Consider the following 13,268-nt stretch of genomic DNA (forward strand, 5'->3'; position numbering starts at 1 on the left):
ATTTGTAGCTAGCACAAAAAAGCCATCCAAACAACACAACACACAGTAACCGACGTACAGCACCACGCATGTGGGCATACACACAATTATCTACACACAGAATCCATGCCAATAAAAAAAACACCCACTTATTCCTGCCTCAAGGCATGCTGGGTGTCTGCATGCTGTACACTACTTTGTAAAATGGAGCAGACACTTTCAGAGATTTTAGCGTAAAAGTCAAAGTGGTCTTACCGTTTACGGCTGGTAAAGAAGGTGATCATTCGCTCCATCACCCGTGCTTGCTTTAGAGGACCTGCTATTGCATGGGAGTAAATAGCACTTCCAATAGCACATTCAGGGCCTGAAAAAAAGCTGTTAGAAACGAGTGAGTCATTATAGTGAAGTTGTGAAGGTCCATCTGGCTAAGATGTCATTCACTCAAAGCGTCTGTAGTGTTTTTGTGCGCCGCTTCTTGCCTCCATGTCTGTGTTGATTCTGTGACTTTCAACACAAGCAAAGAAAAGGTGTCCATGTGGGATTTTGTCAATGGCCTCCGCATTTATCTCTTGAATTCTTTTTTAAGGATCTGGTTCATTTTTGCTTAGCTGCTCCTTCAGGCTGTGACCAATACCCCTGCCTGACCCTTAATGAACTACTGTCATTCCCAGTACTGTACTGAAACCTGTACACAGTGGAATCTATCACCCCTATCTATCCTTTGGAACAAATTAATAACCAAAATCAAAGTACCTGTGTACTCCAAAGTCAGATACAGTGCATAAAAAGCAGCCTGAAAATACAAATAAATGGTCCACAAATGTCATGGCCTTAATTTTTGGTTGCTCCTGGCTGCCGGTGCCTCAGGTCACGGTAATTACGTCTTCTGAGGTCAGGCGTCAGGTGGAGGAAAGCTAACCGTCATGTTGTATTATTTGCTGACCTGTCGTGGCCTCTAAGAGACATAATGGATAATTACAAACATGACTAATCTGTGTTCAAATTGAATTATGTCCACATTTCAATGACCTCTACATGATAGTTCACAGATGTCCCGTGTTTGATTAACAATTAAAGTCTCGAGGAGTCACAAAAGATTTCATTTTCAGTTCTGGGGATGAAAATGTCTAGACAGGAATTAAATATGCACAGTGCAAATTGAACATTTTGCCCTTGAATGAAATGTAGTGAATCTAGCGGGTTTTGTTGTATTGTTAAGCCGCCAGTGGGGAAACTCATAAATCATTGGATACGTTTCCATTAGAGGAAAACAAGCCTAAAATTAATTATCGCAAGTCATTAAAAAGTCCTGCTATGTGAGAACATTTAGGTATTATGACTGTGTGTGTCAAATTAAACACTCTTTTGTATTCTTATTAATGACTTTTACAAACCATACCGATACCGTGACGTGACATGACGTGACGTTGGCGGGCAATTCCATCTGTGGTGGCATGATAACATGTTTTGTTGTAATAATACAGAAGAATTTCCCAAAAGCTAGCAGATTATTGACGAGGAAAAAGAGCCAATGGGAGTTTGATCTAAGACCCATGCAAGCCGTAAGTAATGATGCTTTTGGAACTCTTCCAAGGAAGTAAGTTGGACTGGGAAGGCAACCAACTCCTTAGACTTTAAAATCTGCATCCAAATATTGATATTTGGTAGGAGACAATGGCTTGAGCAAAAAAATATCTGTTAGGAAACAGACTTCACCCTCAGACACTGGGTTTTTGTAATAGCTAATGTGATTTGTTGGGGTTTGCCCAAAGCAGTAGAAGATCTGTCCTTCCAAAACGGTTTTGTGGGCAAAAGATATCGAATGCACCGAGTCATTTGGTTTTTAAAGCAAGAACAGGTGTTTATTCCATTCGATTTATAGGTGCTGGACTCGGATTTTACTGCTTCATGCGTACATGACAAAGACTCAAGTTTCAATGACTCCCATTGCTCAACTATGACTCAAGTTTCACAGACTCACGCATGCTCGACAAAGATTGGAGTTTCACTGACTCACGTTTGCTCCACAAAAATTCCAGTTTCACTGATTCACAGGTTTGCGACAAAGACTCAATTTTCACTAGTCACGTTTACATGAGGAGTTTTTCCTCTTTCCGAATGCCTTTTCCGAAAACATGGTATACATGGAAAGGAATATTCCAATCTCTTGTCTACCTGTGTCGCTATAATCAAACATAATAGTCAATGGGGCATGCGCTGTAAAACATAAACATCATCTCTCCAGCATTGAAATTTAGTTTGGATAAAAAACAAACTTTACGTAGCAGTCCAGTGTCGATTGCTCGCCTCCACTGAAGAACGCTGTGAGCTACATGTTGCGTCATATCTGAGCATGTGCTGAAAGAACACAGGGATGAATTTAAACAGGAAAAGATCAAATTCAATCTTGCTAATATTTTATAATTAAAGTCGGGACATGTTTTATATTGATATATATTTTCTTTTTTTAATAAAACTGGACTTGTGAATAAAGTATAGAAGGGTGTAGATTCTGTGACGGATGGCAGTAAGGCACACAAAAGCTGCTTGCCAACCACCAATAAACAACAGAAGAAGAAAAACACAACAAAGAAGAACGCACACTGACAACTTTTTGAGTGGGTACAAGATACTGCAATGGGATTGGGGAAAGGAATATTACATCCCTGTCAATCCAATTATATGTTCATTCAGATTGGCATTTTTCTTTCGGAGTGAGGTGTATACAAAGGTTAAATTATTTCCGTTTGAGCAAATAAACCGAATGCAATTTGAATATTTGGGTCCATGTATATGTGGCTATTGACTCACAGATTTGAATTTCACAGATTCACTGGTGCACAACAAAGATTGGAGTTTTGCTGATTCAAGTGTGCTCGATGGGGACGGGAGTTTCACTGACTCACGGGTGCTCGACTGCTCGACTCAAGTTTCATTTACTCCCTGATGTTTCACTTCTTTTTATTATATATTTTGGTCATACGGTTCAAATGTGTGAGCCAACTTTAAAAATGTCTTCACGGTTAAGTAGAAATACAAACTTGTTCAGAACAAGGTGTACAGTGTGGTGTCACACATGAACAGCAGTAGAGTATCGAGGGATCTCCGTTGCCGTGCGACACTATCAGGCCGTGACTGACTTAGCGCGGGATCTATTCACAGCCTCTCAGCAAAGGTTTGGAGACACGTCCCACGTCTGGAGATGGAGATAAAGAGTGTCACAGACTGGAGATGGCTCTCACTCGCTCACACACTGAGAGAAAGAATTGAAACAACGCTGGCATCAGCCAAGCATGGCAGGTAATCTTAGGAGAGTGAAAGAAAGGGCATTGACGATGGCTTCCTTTCAGGCCTTATGTGCACCACCATGACAAATAGATCTGTTGACGTGGCAACATTCCAAATACAAAAAATAAAAAATGTGACAGAAAATAAAACTACAACGGAACCTCTGAGATTGAATGAGACTTTACTATTAAAAAAAATGATGATTATTTAGCTTTATCTTTGCCTTTTGTTTTTACTTTTAACAACATCTTTTTTTACACATGTGTGATATTTAATTTAAATATGTTTTTTATTTAATAATTATTTTAATAATAATTTAATAATTTAATAATTTAATAATTTAATAATTTAATAATTTAATAATTTAATAATTTAATAATTTAATAATTTAATAATTTAATAATTTAATAATTTAATAATTTAATAATTTAATAATTTATTTTTAATAATAATTTAATATGTTATTAATTTTAATTTAATTATGATGGTGTTCCATTAGTTATATTATTTACACTGAAGAGATTTTAGAGGTCTTACAGCAGATTTAACACGGAATGTTATATATCAAATCGGATATTTATAGAATTCATAAAGCAATAAATATTCAAATGTCAGAAGAGTCTTTGTTTTTTGACAATGCAATATTATAAATAGCAGTAAACAAACAACAGAGAATTAGTGCTACATAGCGTTCCAACTCTAAATATCTATACTTGACACACATTCGAACATTTGGAGGAGACATGAAGCATTGCAACACTTTTTGCACACACCTCACACAATGAACTCAAATCCAGCACAAAAAAAAAAAAGATTCGATCGGCTTTTCATTCTGCAGATACACACACACACACACACAAAGTCACAGCACATACACCTGGGCACAGACATCGCCCGTAGTCCTCTTTCCTGGGAGAGGATCAGACCAGAATAACAACAATATGGAATGTATTGACGCCACACATCGGAGAGCCACAAAATGGAGTCAAAGTGCTGTGTACTTTGTGTCACCTTTCTGTGTATGCACATTCATTTATTTTGCCGTGACCAGAGGATTGATTCTTATTGACTTTAAGGCAAGATATTGAAATAATGTGATGACTGCTCCACCACTATACACTTATTTGTTTTTAAAATGACTGGATGCACACACACACACACACACACACACACACACAGACAGCAGGTCATTCCTTTCATCGCTCCGGTTGTAAGGCAGCGAGAGCCGGCTACATGTTGTTATCTTTGATAAACACCGGCTTGTACACGGTCACATAGAGATAATCCTGCAGAGACGGAGGCATTAGCTTGAATCAATAACAATATAACAATGGGAGAATGTTATAGCCTCTCTCCTGTTGTGTTAATGTAAACTGGGGACGGGCTGGAAACATGCATGGAGACCTTAACCTTCCCGGAACACTTAAACCATTTATTCTACAGCCTTTCAAACTACATTTAATATACCAGTACAGTATAATGTCATGTCATTTAGCTCACATATATGTAAGGTGACATTATCATCAACTATCATTATGGTTAAGACTGCAACTAATTAAAAGATGTTTTGATAGTGGCAAAAATATAAGTACCCATCTGAGTCCAAAGCGTGACGTTTTTTTGGTTTGTTTCTTTCGGCTTTTTCTTGATTACGGAGTCGCCAAAGTAGATCTTTTTTGATCCGCACAGTGATTTTTGGCTTGAGCCCTTTATGTTCCAGATTCCCTTACTGACAAATACCAGTGGAAATTCAAACCCAGGGCATCCACTTTAAAGTCCATTCATTCATTCATTTTCTACCGCTTATTCCCACAAGGGTTTGGGGGGGTATGCTGGAGCCTATCCGAGCTGTCTTCGAGTGAGAGGCGGGGTACACCCTGGACTGGTGGCCAGCCAATCACAGGGCACATATAGACAAACAACCATTCACACTCACATTCATACCTATGGACAATTTGGAGTCACCAATTAACCTAGCAGTTTTTTTGGAATGTGGGAGGAAACCAGAGTCCCCGGAGAGAACCCACACATGCACAGGGAGAACATGCAAACTCCATACAGAGATGGTTGAGGGTGGAACTCTCCTAACTGTGAGGTCTGCGCGCTAACCACTTGACCGCCGTGCAACCCGCTCTAAAGTCCAATTTAATAAATTTAAAAAAAAATTCTACTGGGGCTACCCCGGAAGGTGAAAGTATTTGTAAATCAGAGTGAAACCTCCATCTTCAGACATTCTTAAGGTAGCACAATATGGAAACCAAACAAACTTCAGGCTATGTAAGTATTTGCTTTTTCCCCCCCAAATGTACTGTAGGACCAATAAACCCATTCCAAAATAATAGGTGTGACCACTAAGGCTCAATCTTCAACTACAAACCTTACAAAAAGGCAGAAAGAGGCTTGTAGTCCAAGACTGCACCAATTGGATTATCTGTCTGTCTGGCTGGCTGTCATCCTGCCAGTTAAGGGCATCGACTTGAGCGGTGTTCATCTGAATAAAATCCATTTCAAGCAGAATATTCCCCTCCATTCGCAAAGCTTGCAGTGCTTTGTTTATGTCTTGTCTTGCGTATTGGATTTGACATAAAAAGCAGACAATGGGGTAGTATATTGATGAGAGTGAAAACCGTCCAATGCGGTCTTTAGGTTTTTAGACAGGGACACGATATTCATTGGCTTCAGTATAGGTCAAACCCAAGCAGCGATACATTAATGAAGACCACACTTCACAACAATGCTTGCAATGCTCAGTTAGATACTTTGATGCTGTAACCACTCCTACATTGCTTTTATTTGATCTCAGCAATGGCATGTCGGCTCGGCTTTGCTGCCTCAGTAGCCAGTCTACAGACGCCTTGTGAACACAATACCACTAAGCTTTGCTTCTTCCTACTCCTTTTGGACATGTGGAACTTTGAACTGATTATGTGATGCACTTAATTTTAATCTGATGCATGTTCAAATGAAATAAAATGATTACCATTACATATAACTTGTCTTTCAATAGGCCATGCTTAATTACAAAATGAATTATTTTTTTGAAACACTGCAGTTCAGTCAAGGAACAATATTCAAACCGCGATGTAGCGAGATACGACTGAACTAAGCAGTGTAGTCTTAATAATGACATGGAATTTTTGTATGCAGTGTTCTATTACTGTGTGTGTTCTGTGGCTTCGGAGTTAATTAAGCATTAAGCATTTAAGTCCACCATTTGACTCAAAACTCAACTTATATTACAGTCTAGCATAGTAAATAAGAAAGAGTCCGTGACTGTCATGGATCAGATGCTCACAATAGCACAAAGGCGGAAGGCGGCCACTGATCACTGACAGCTTGATTCTCTAAAGTGTCGTTCTTCTGGGACAATTTGGAGAGCGGCCGTCTGCACGAGGGTCTTAGATTCGTGGGCTTTAGCGTCAATAAATGTCACAATTCATCTTAGGATGGATTCTCTGGGATTACAGATATGTGTTGACATGTCAAAGCTTGCTCAAAAAAGAGCCGGAGAAGCACACCGAACATGATCTGCATAGTCGATCATTACAATGAAGATACATGTACTGAAAACAAATGACAAAGGTCTGTCGTTTATTTTCATCTAAAACCAAACAGTCAGAGCTGCATTCAGTGTGTGGCTATGGTGTTTAAATTATATCATTCATATTGTAAACTACTGTAAATGATCCAATCAATGCCTCTATTTCATTTACCCCACAGAGTCTCCTGTAGTGTCCGATTGTGTGGTTTACAAAAGCAAACAAGCGCTGTTTGACACTGACATTTACAGCAAGTGACGAAGCTTTTATCCATGTGATAAGATGGCAGTAGCTACTGTATGTTGGAAGTCTCATGTGTGGTCCACTTCCGGCAGCTTATCTACCTCTGCAAGCACTTTAAAATGTCACATTGTGCTACTCATGCATGTTACATTTGTCATAATCGTGTTTACAATGAACTGAATTGACTAATAATAGATCGTAGTCGACCACAAAACAGCATTTATTAAGTAATGACTAATTAATTATGTCGCCAAACTCATGCAGAATAAGAAATGCTGTAATGGTACAGCTGCTGCCTTCTAAAATATAATTCTGCCTTAGACCCAATTTGGCTGGAGGCGGCCCTGTTCCCACCTGTAGGAAAGTAGTGTATGATTGTTTTGGTGAATCATTTAGAGACTGTATTGTTTTTCCTGCGGCAGCTGGATTGTTATGAAAAAAATGCACCAGGGAAAAAAGAATGTCTGGGAATGTCGTTATAAACTAACACATGCATGCATGCAGGCAGGCAGGCAATGGGGCGGGGGGGGTTGCATACATCAGCAAGTAAATGGAAAACAATCCCTGCCGCTCAGTGCTGCGTAGTCAATACCAATTTTATCCAGGCCCAGCAGACCAAAGGTGCAGTTCATATTTCTGCCTGCAAATACGTCATAAACATTGTTTAATTAAAGCCTTTTTGTGTTTACAAGTGGTTGGGATTGTGATTGCCGGGTGCAATTCCAATAAGCTGCCTCAAGCTAGTGGTCCATGCGGTAATGAAAGTGAGTAGATGCTCTACGGTTCCTTTGCTTCCAGCACAGACTCATCAATTCCACTTTGTCTGCCTTCATTCGAACCCGCCACCAACCCGACATCATACATAAAGAGCAATAAACACCCATAAAACCATACATGTTATTTATGCAGTAAATGTCTAATAAGGACATAGCATATTTTTGATACTAATAATTAAGTTAAGCTCATTAAAAGTAGCCAAGTGTACAGTGAAACCTATAAAAGTCCAGTTATAAAATGTTAAGGGATCAGATTGGGAAGCGACTCAGGAACATAGCATTATTATGTGTAAAGTGTTATTTCTAGCATATATACAGTAGTTCATAAACGGTCAAGTTATTTATGTGTCTTTTAAAGCGCACTGGAAAAACAAAATATGCTGACATAAAAAGGCAAGGAGGTGGAGGCCGTGGTTAATGGCCTGCAGGAGAGCCGTTAAGACGATCTTCATCACGGTGTCAGCACAAGTCAAAAGCAGCTTTTAGCCTGGTCTGTTTGTTGCCTGCATACGCCATCTCCTCCCCGTCCTTCACCTCCTGCCAGAGGCAGCCACCCGCCGCCAGGACGGCCTGACACCACAACCGACACCACTGCGCCAAAACATCACATCGAATGGGGACAGCTGTCCAATTGACGTGGCGAGCCAGTGCTGGCGCATGAATGGCAGCAGAGGAATAAGTGTGCCCTTCAGTTTTAGCCAGTGGGGGGGAGGCAAAAAAAAGGCCATCAAGCCAAGACTTGTTTTTGCCAGGAGTTGAACAGACGGTGATTCTCTCAGTGGAGGTCAAAGACATTAACCCTTAAGAGATCCTGGGAACAGGTTTTGGATATTTCCAACCATGTTGCCTGCGTTGAATGAATATAGGTTGGATTTACCCGAGGATATTCATGGAAAGAAACAGGAAAAGTTCCTTAAATTAGCCTAAAATGGACACATTTCTTCCTCATGACAGGAAATTCATTCCATGTTTCTATTTTTTGATTTGTTCACCACTTTTTCCCCCATTCAAGGCATGCAGTAAATGTGTACCTTTTATTTTCTACTGAAATTGTCTCTATTAATGTTTAAAAATATATATTTTCGGATGTAGTGTATTAGTAGTTTTAAATTGTTTAAAATTGAAAAATTATTATTGATTAAAATTGATTAAAAATATTTAATTGCGATTAATCATATTTTGGCCACAGTTAACTCGCAATTAACCACAGCTAAATTTTTTTATCTATAATAAGTAGGCATGCAAATCTTTTTGTGGTAAATGATTTAATGCAACAATATATCAAATTTGGTATATCTTTTTTTGATAGTTGAAAACACCTTCTAATTTTGTCCTATGCTGCACTGAGAGAAAATACTGTAATTGTTTATTTTTAAAAAGTTTTTTCTTTCACCTCAAATTTGGTTCCCCATGCTGACACCTAATTAATATATATAGTGCATACAGTTTTACAGTACTTTTTAGGAAGTGGCTATATTTTGCCATTAGTGTCAAATGTGCAAGTGACTTCAAGACCATCTTCAGGATTAAACACAAAATAAAGATACTCTAACACTCAATAAACAGATATTTACATGTGTTGTTTTAAGACATTAATATATAAATACAAATTTACCTTTACACACAAGTACAAGATGTTGTCTTCCTCGGGTGTCTTCTAAATAGAATTGCAAAAAACAAACATTAATATATATCAGTAACTTTTGTACTGTAGGTAGCAAAATACCTTTATTGTGAGCTAGCAATAGGCTCAGAGTGAAGCTTGCTAGTTTGATAGCCACAAAATGGCTGACCCTTTACTGTTTAACAAATGTAGCATAGGTATGATTTTCCTTCTTATATTAAACCCAAATATTCAACATAGATGGTTAGTGTTGTGTAGTTAATAAAACAACACTTTACAGTACACTAGCAACAAGTAATAGTATATATGGTGCAAAAAAACCCCCAAAACATCAGGCTCTGAGGAAATCTAGTTTGTTAGCCATAAAATGGCTGACAAGTTACAGTTAATGCAAGAAGGGTCATTTATTTCCTCATATTAAACCCAAATGTACTAAATGTACAATTAAAATGTACAAATATTTATCATTTTAAAGAAGTACATATCACAGTGGTAAAGATAGTAGCCATAGTATATTTCCAGCTATATTAGCTATATTTCAAATGAAAGCTAGCTAACTTGTTAGCCACACAGACAGCTATCATGACTGTTAACAAAAACAAAGGTCAATATTTCAACAGCTGACTTACCGCATATAACGCTTCAAGGTTCCATCAAGTAATTTGAAAACATACAGTACATCTGCTATTAATGCAGTTAGTTATGGTTTCAGTCATACTGTCAAAATAGCTGCCCTGAGAGGTGCCTGTTAGCAATTTGCTAACTTCAATATAATAAATAATAATAAACATATACAATTTGTGCTTTGTTGCTGCCAAATCAAACTTCTAATGCACATGGAGGAACCGCAAATGTAACATCTGCTGTTTGTCATCGTATCATTACCAAAGTATCCATTAATTACGTCCTCCAGAATGCAATTAGTTCCACCAAGCCAGCGGAACACACAGTCATAAAAACACTTGGAAAGATGACAAAAAGCTAACTCTGTCTGATAGAAGCACATTATATTGTCATTTAGGATCAACGAAACAAATGTATAACTTTTATAACTGAAGTGCATTCACTAATTCTTCTGCTTAAGAATGGAATATTACTGAATTAGAAATAATTATTAAAATGTAATTCAATCGTCTAATATTCAAAGAAAAACAATATTTACAGAAAGAAATTATTAAAAATTATTTAATAACAAAATATATCTGATAGAAGCATATTATATTGTCATTTAGGATCAACGAAACAAATGTATAACTTTTTGAAGTGCATTCACTAATTCTTCTGCTTAAGAATGGAATATTACTGAATTAGAAATAATTATTAAAATGTAATTCAATCGTCTAATATTCAAAGAAAAACAATATTCACAGAAAGAAATTATTAAAAATTATTTAATAACAATATATTTGTTTTTTATGTTTAATTAGTCAGCAATGTCCAATTATATGTGTGTGGCACCTATCGAAGAGTAAATGGCTCAAAGAGACATTTTTTAACAGAGAAGCGTCATTGTTATAAAATGTTTATTTGGAAATAAAACAATGTAGCCATTATACACTTGACGTGGTTCGTCTATTTTACACACCTCAGGACAGAAAGAGTTGTAAAGTACGAGAATCACCCACATGAAGAAGCTAGGAAGGAGGAAGAGGAGGGTTGTATAGTAGTAGTGTTGTTTAGCGTCACAACAGGATGAAGAGCACGACGACAGTGAGGCTTCAGCAGGACCCATTGCGGTACAGTAACAGTGACTGGAGTTGTTCGGACACTTACTAACTTGGTTTCCTCCTCATTGCAGTGTACACCCATACAGTGAGCTTTTGTGTCTGAGGTAGCAAGGCAATCATGGCTTTCCTCTTGATTGATAACGTTCCTTGGAAAACAAAAACACTACTCTACTTGTCGTACAAGCTCAATTTTACACCCAGTGTGTCTTCTCCACAATGTCTCTTCATGGACACACCCATCTTCCACGCGTGGAATGATAAACTGTATAGGCACGCAAGGAGTGACGTAATACAACATAACAATGCACTTTCATCATTCATATTGATGCTTTCAAGCGACCAGTATTTTAGGGCCACGCTCAAAAGAGAAAACATCATAACCACAAAAAACGTGGAAATTGGAATAATGTAAGGAGATAAATGTCCGAAATGTTTCATTTTAGTCAACATTCATAATCTTATGAAAATATAGTCAGAATCTTACAAGAAAAAAGTTGGTTTGGCCTTTTTGCGACAAAACTCAAGAATACAAGAGTACAAGAATATTGCAAGGAAATAGTTTTTTTCCAACAGAAGTTGTAGTGTTACGAGTCAGATTATCTCAAGAATTTTATTTTTTATTTTTTAAATTGTTATGTTGCGAGTATGATGTCAGAATATTGTATATTTTTTCGGCGATAGTCATAATCATGGGAAAACAGAAAATAGTCAGAATATTGCCCAAAAGAATTTTGAGAATTTTTAAGAAATTTTTAAAGTCCAAAATTTTTTTTGAGACGAGTTGTAATGTAATTAAAACAAAGTCTGAATATTGCAAGAAAAAAAGTTTGGGTTTTTATTTTCCTAAGTCGTAATCATACGAAAACAGTTGGAATATTGCAAGAAACATTCGAAGAAAAGAAGTCTTAATGTGAATGAAGTATTAAGAGAAGAATATTAGAAAACAAATTTTGAAAACAGTTATTGGATCCGAATAAAAGGGTTTTTTTTTTAGATTTGTAATCGTACAAAAACGTCAGAATATTGCAAAAAAAAAGTTTTTAAAAACTATGAAGTCTGAACTTTAAAAGACTTTTCATTGAGAGAAAAAGTGTAATGTTGTGAAAATAAAGCCAAAATATAAACGTTTTTTTTCTGAGAAAAGTCATAATTTTATGGGAATTAAGTTAGAAAATGCTAAAAAAAAAAAAAAAAAAAATTGAGAAAAGTTGTACTTGTGTCACAATAAATTAATTCAGAATTTAAAAAAAAATGTTGCTGTTTTGTTTAAGAAGTGGTAATGGTCGGAGAATAATGTCACATTACTGAGAAAAGATTGGATTTTTCCATAGACAAATTAAATAAAAATTAAATTAAAAAAAGCATTCTGTGTGAGAGCAGCAATGATGAGTTTTATTGTGTTCTCTCACAAAATGATGAGCCTATCCTCATATATTTCTTCCTATTTGGACTCCGATTCTTGCAGTATCATGATCATATTTTCTTTTTTTAGTGTGGTCCCAATACTCCCTTGTACTTGGAAGGTAACCCTGCAGAGCGACCACATGTTCAAGGTCCTCAAACTTTGACTCCTCATTTCAATCCCAGTGATTCTTCTGCGTTAGAAGAAACCGTGGAATGACAAAGGAAATGTAACAGTTTGATTCTAAGTGGACATCACCAATCCCACCATAGAAAACAGAAGAGAAGAGAATGGGACAGAAGGGGGGGGGGGTGTTGTACACATTGCATAGTACACGACGACAAGGTGGTGTAAGAAGACAAGTTGTCGGGTCCTGTGCATCTTTGGGATTTACGGTCTTGTTGTGGAATGGCTGAGTCGCTCTTTGATCACATCACCTGCAAAACATGCCAAATGAGAATCGTGCCATCAAAATACAGTTTAATACAAGGGGTGTCCAAAGTGGGACCCGGGGGCTGTTTGCAGCAACCCCATTTTTTTATTGGCCTGTGACACACTGTAGAAATAAACTTAAACCAATGAAAAGTACAAAAATGATACTAATAACAATAACGCAAAGCTTTGTCTCCATGTGTATTTTTAGGAATATTACATCACATTTTCATAATATAAATAAAAAAATATCAGATT

The 13,268-nt window shown here is 37.2% G+C and overlaps 1 protein-coding gene across 5 annotated transcripts in view; it reads right to left on the bottom strand.

Moving 5' to 3' along the window:
• Positions 1-10,957: 10,957 nt before the first annotated feature.
• Positions 10,958-13,268, bottom strand: part of utrn (utrophin) — a 117,286-nt gene continuing 114,975 nt past the window's right edge. For all 5 annotated transcript variants that reach the window (XM_058055990.2, XM_078799148.1, XM_078799149.1 and 2 more), the window contains one exon: positions 10,958-13,015. In XM_058055990.2, coding sequence (XP_057911973.2) covers positions 13,007-13,015 — 9 coding nt within the window. In that variant the 3' untranslated portion in view covers positions 10,958-13,006. The remainder of the gene's footprint in view (positions 13,016-13,268) is intronic.

This window comes from Doryrhamphus excisus, linkage group LG19 (assembly GCF_037039965.1).
Source record: "Doryrhamphus excisus strain RoL-2023G ecotype Guam linkage group LG19, RoL_Dexc_Guam_v1.1, whole genome shotgun sequence".
Taxonomy (NCBI): domain Eukaryota; kingdom Metazoa; phylum Chordata; class Actinopteri; order Syngnathiformes; family Syngnathidae; genus Doryrhamphus; species Doryrhamphus excisus.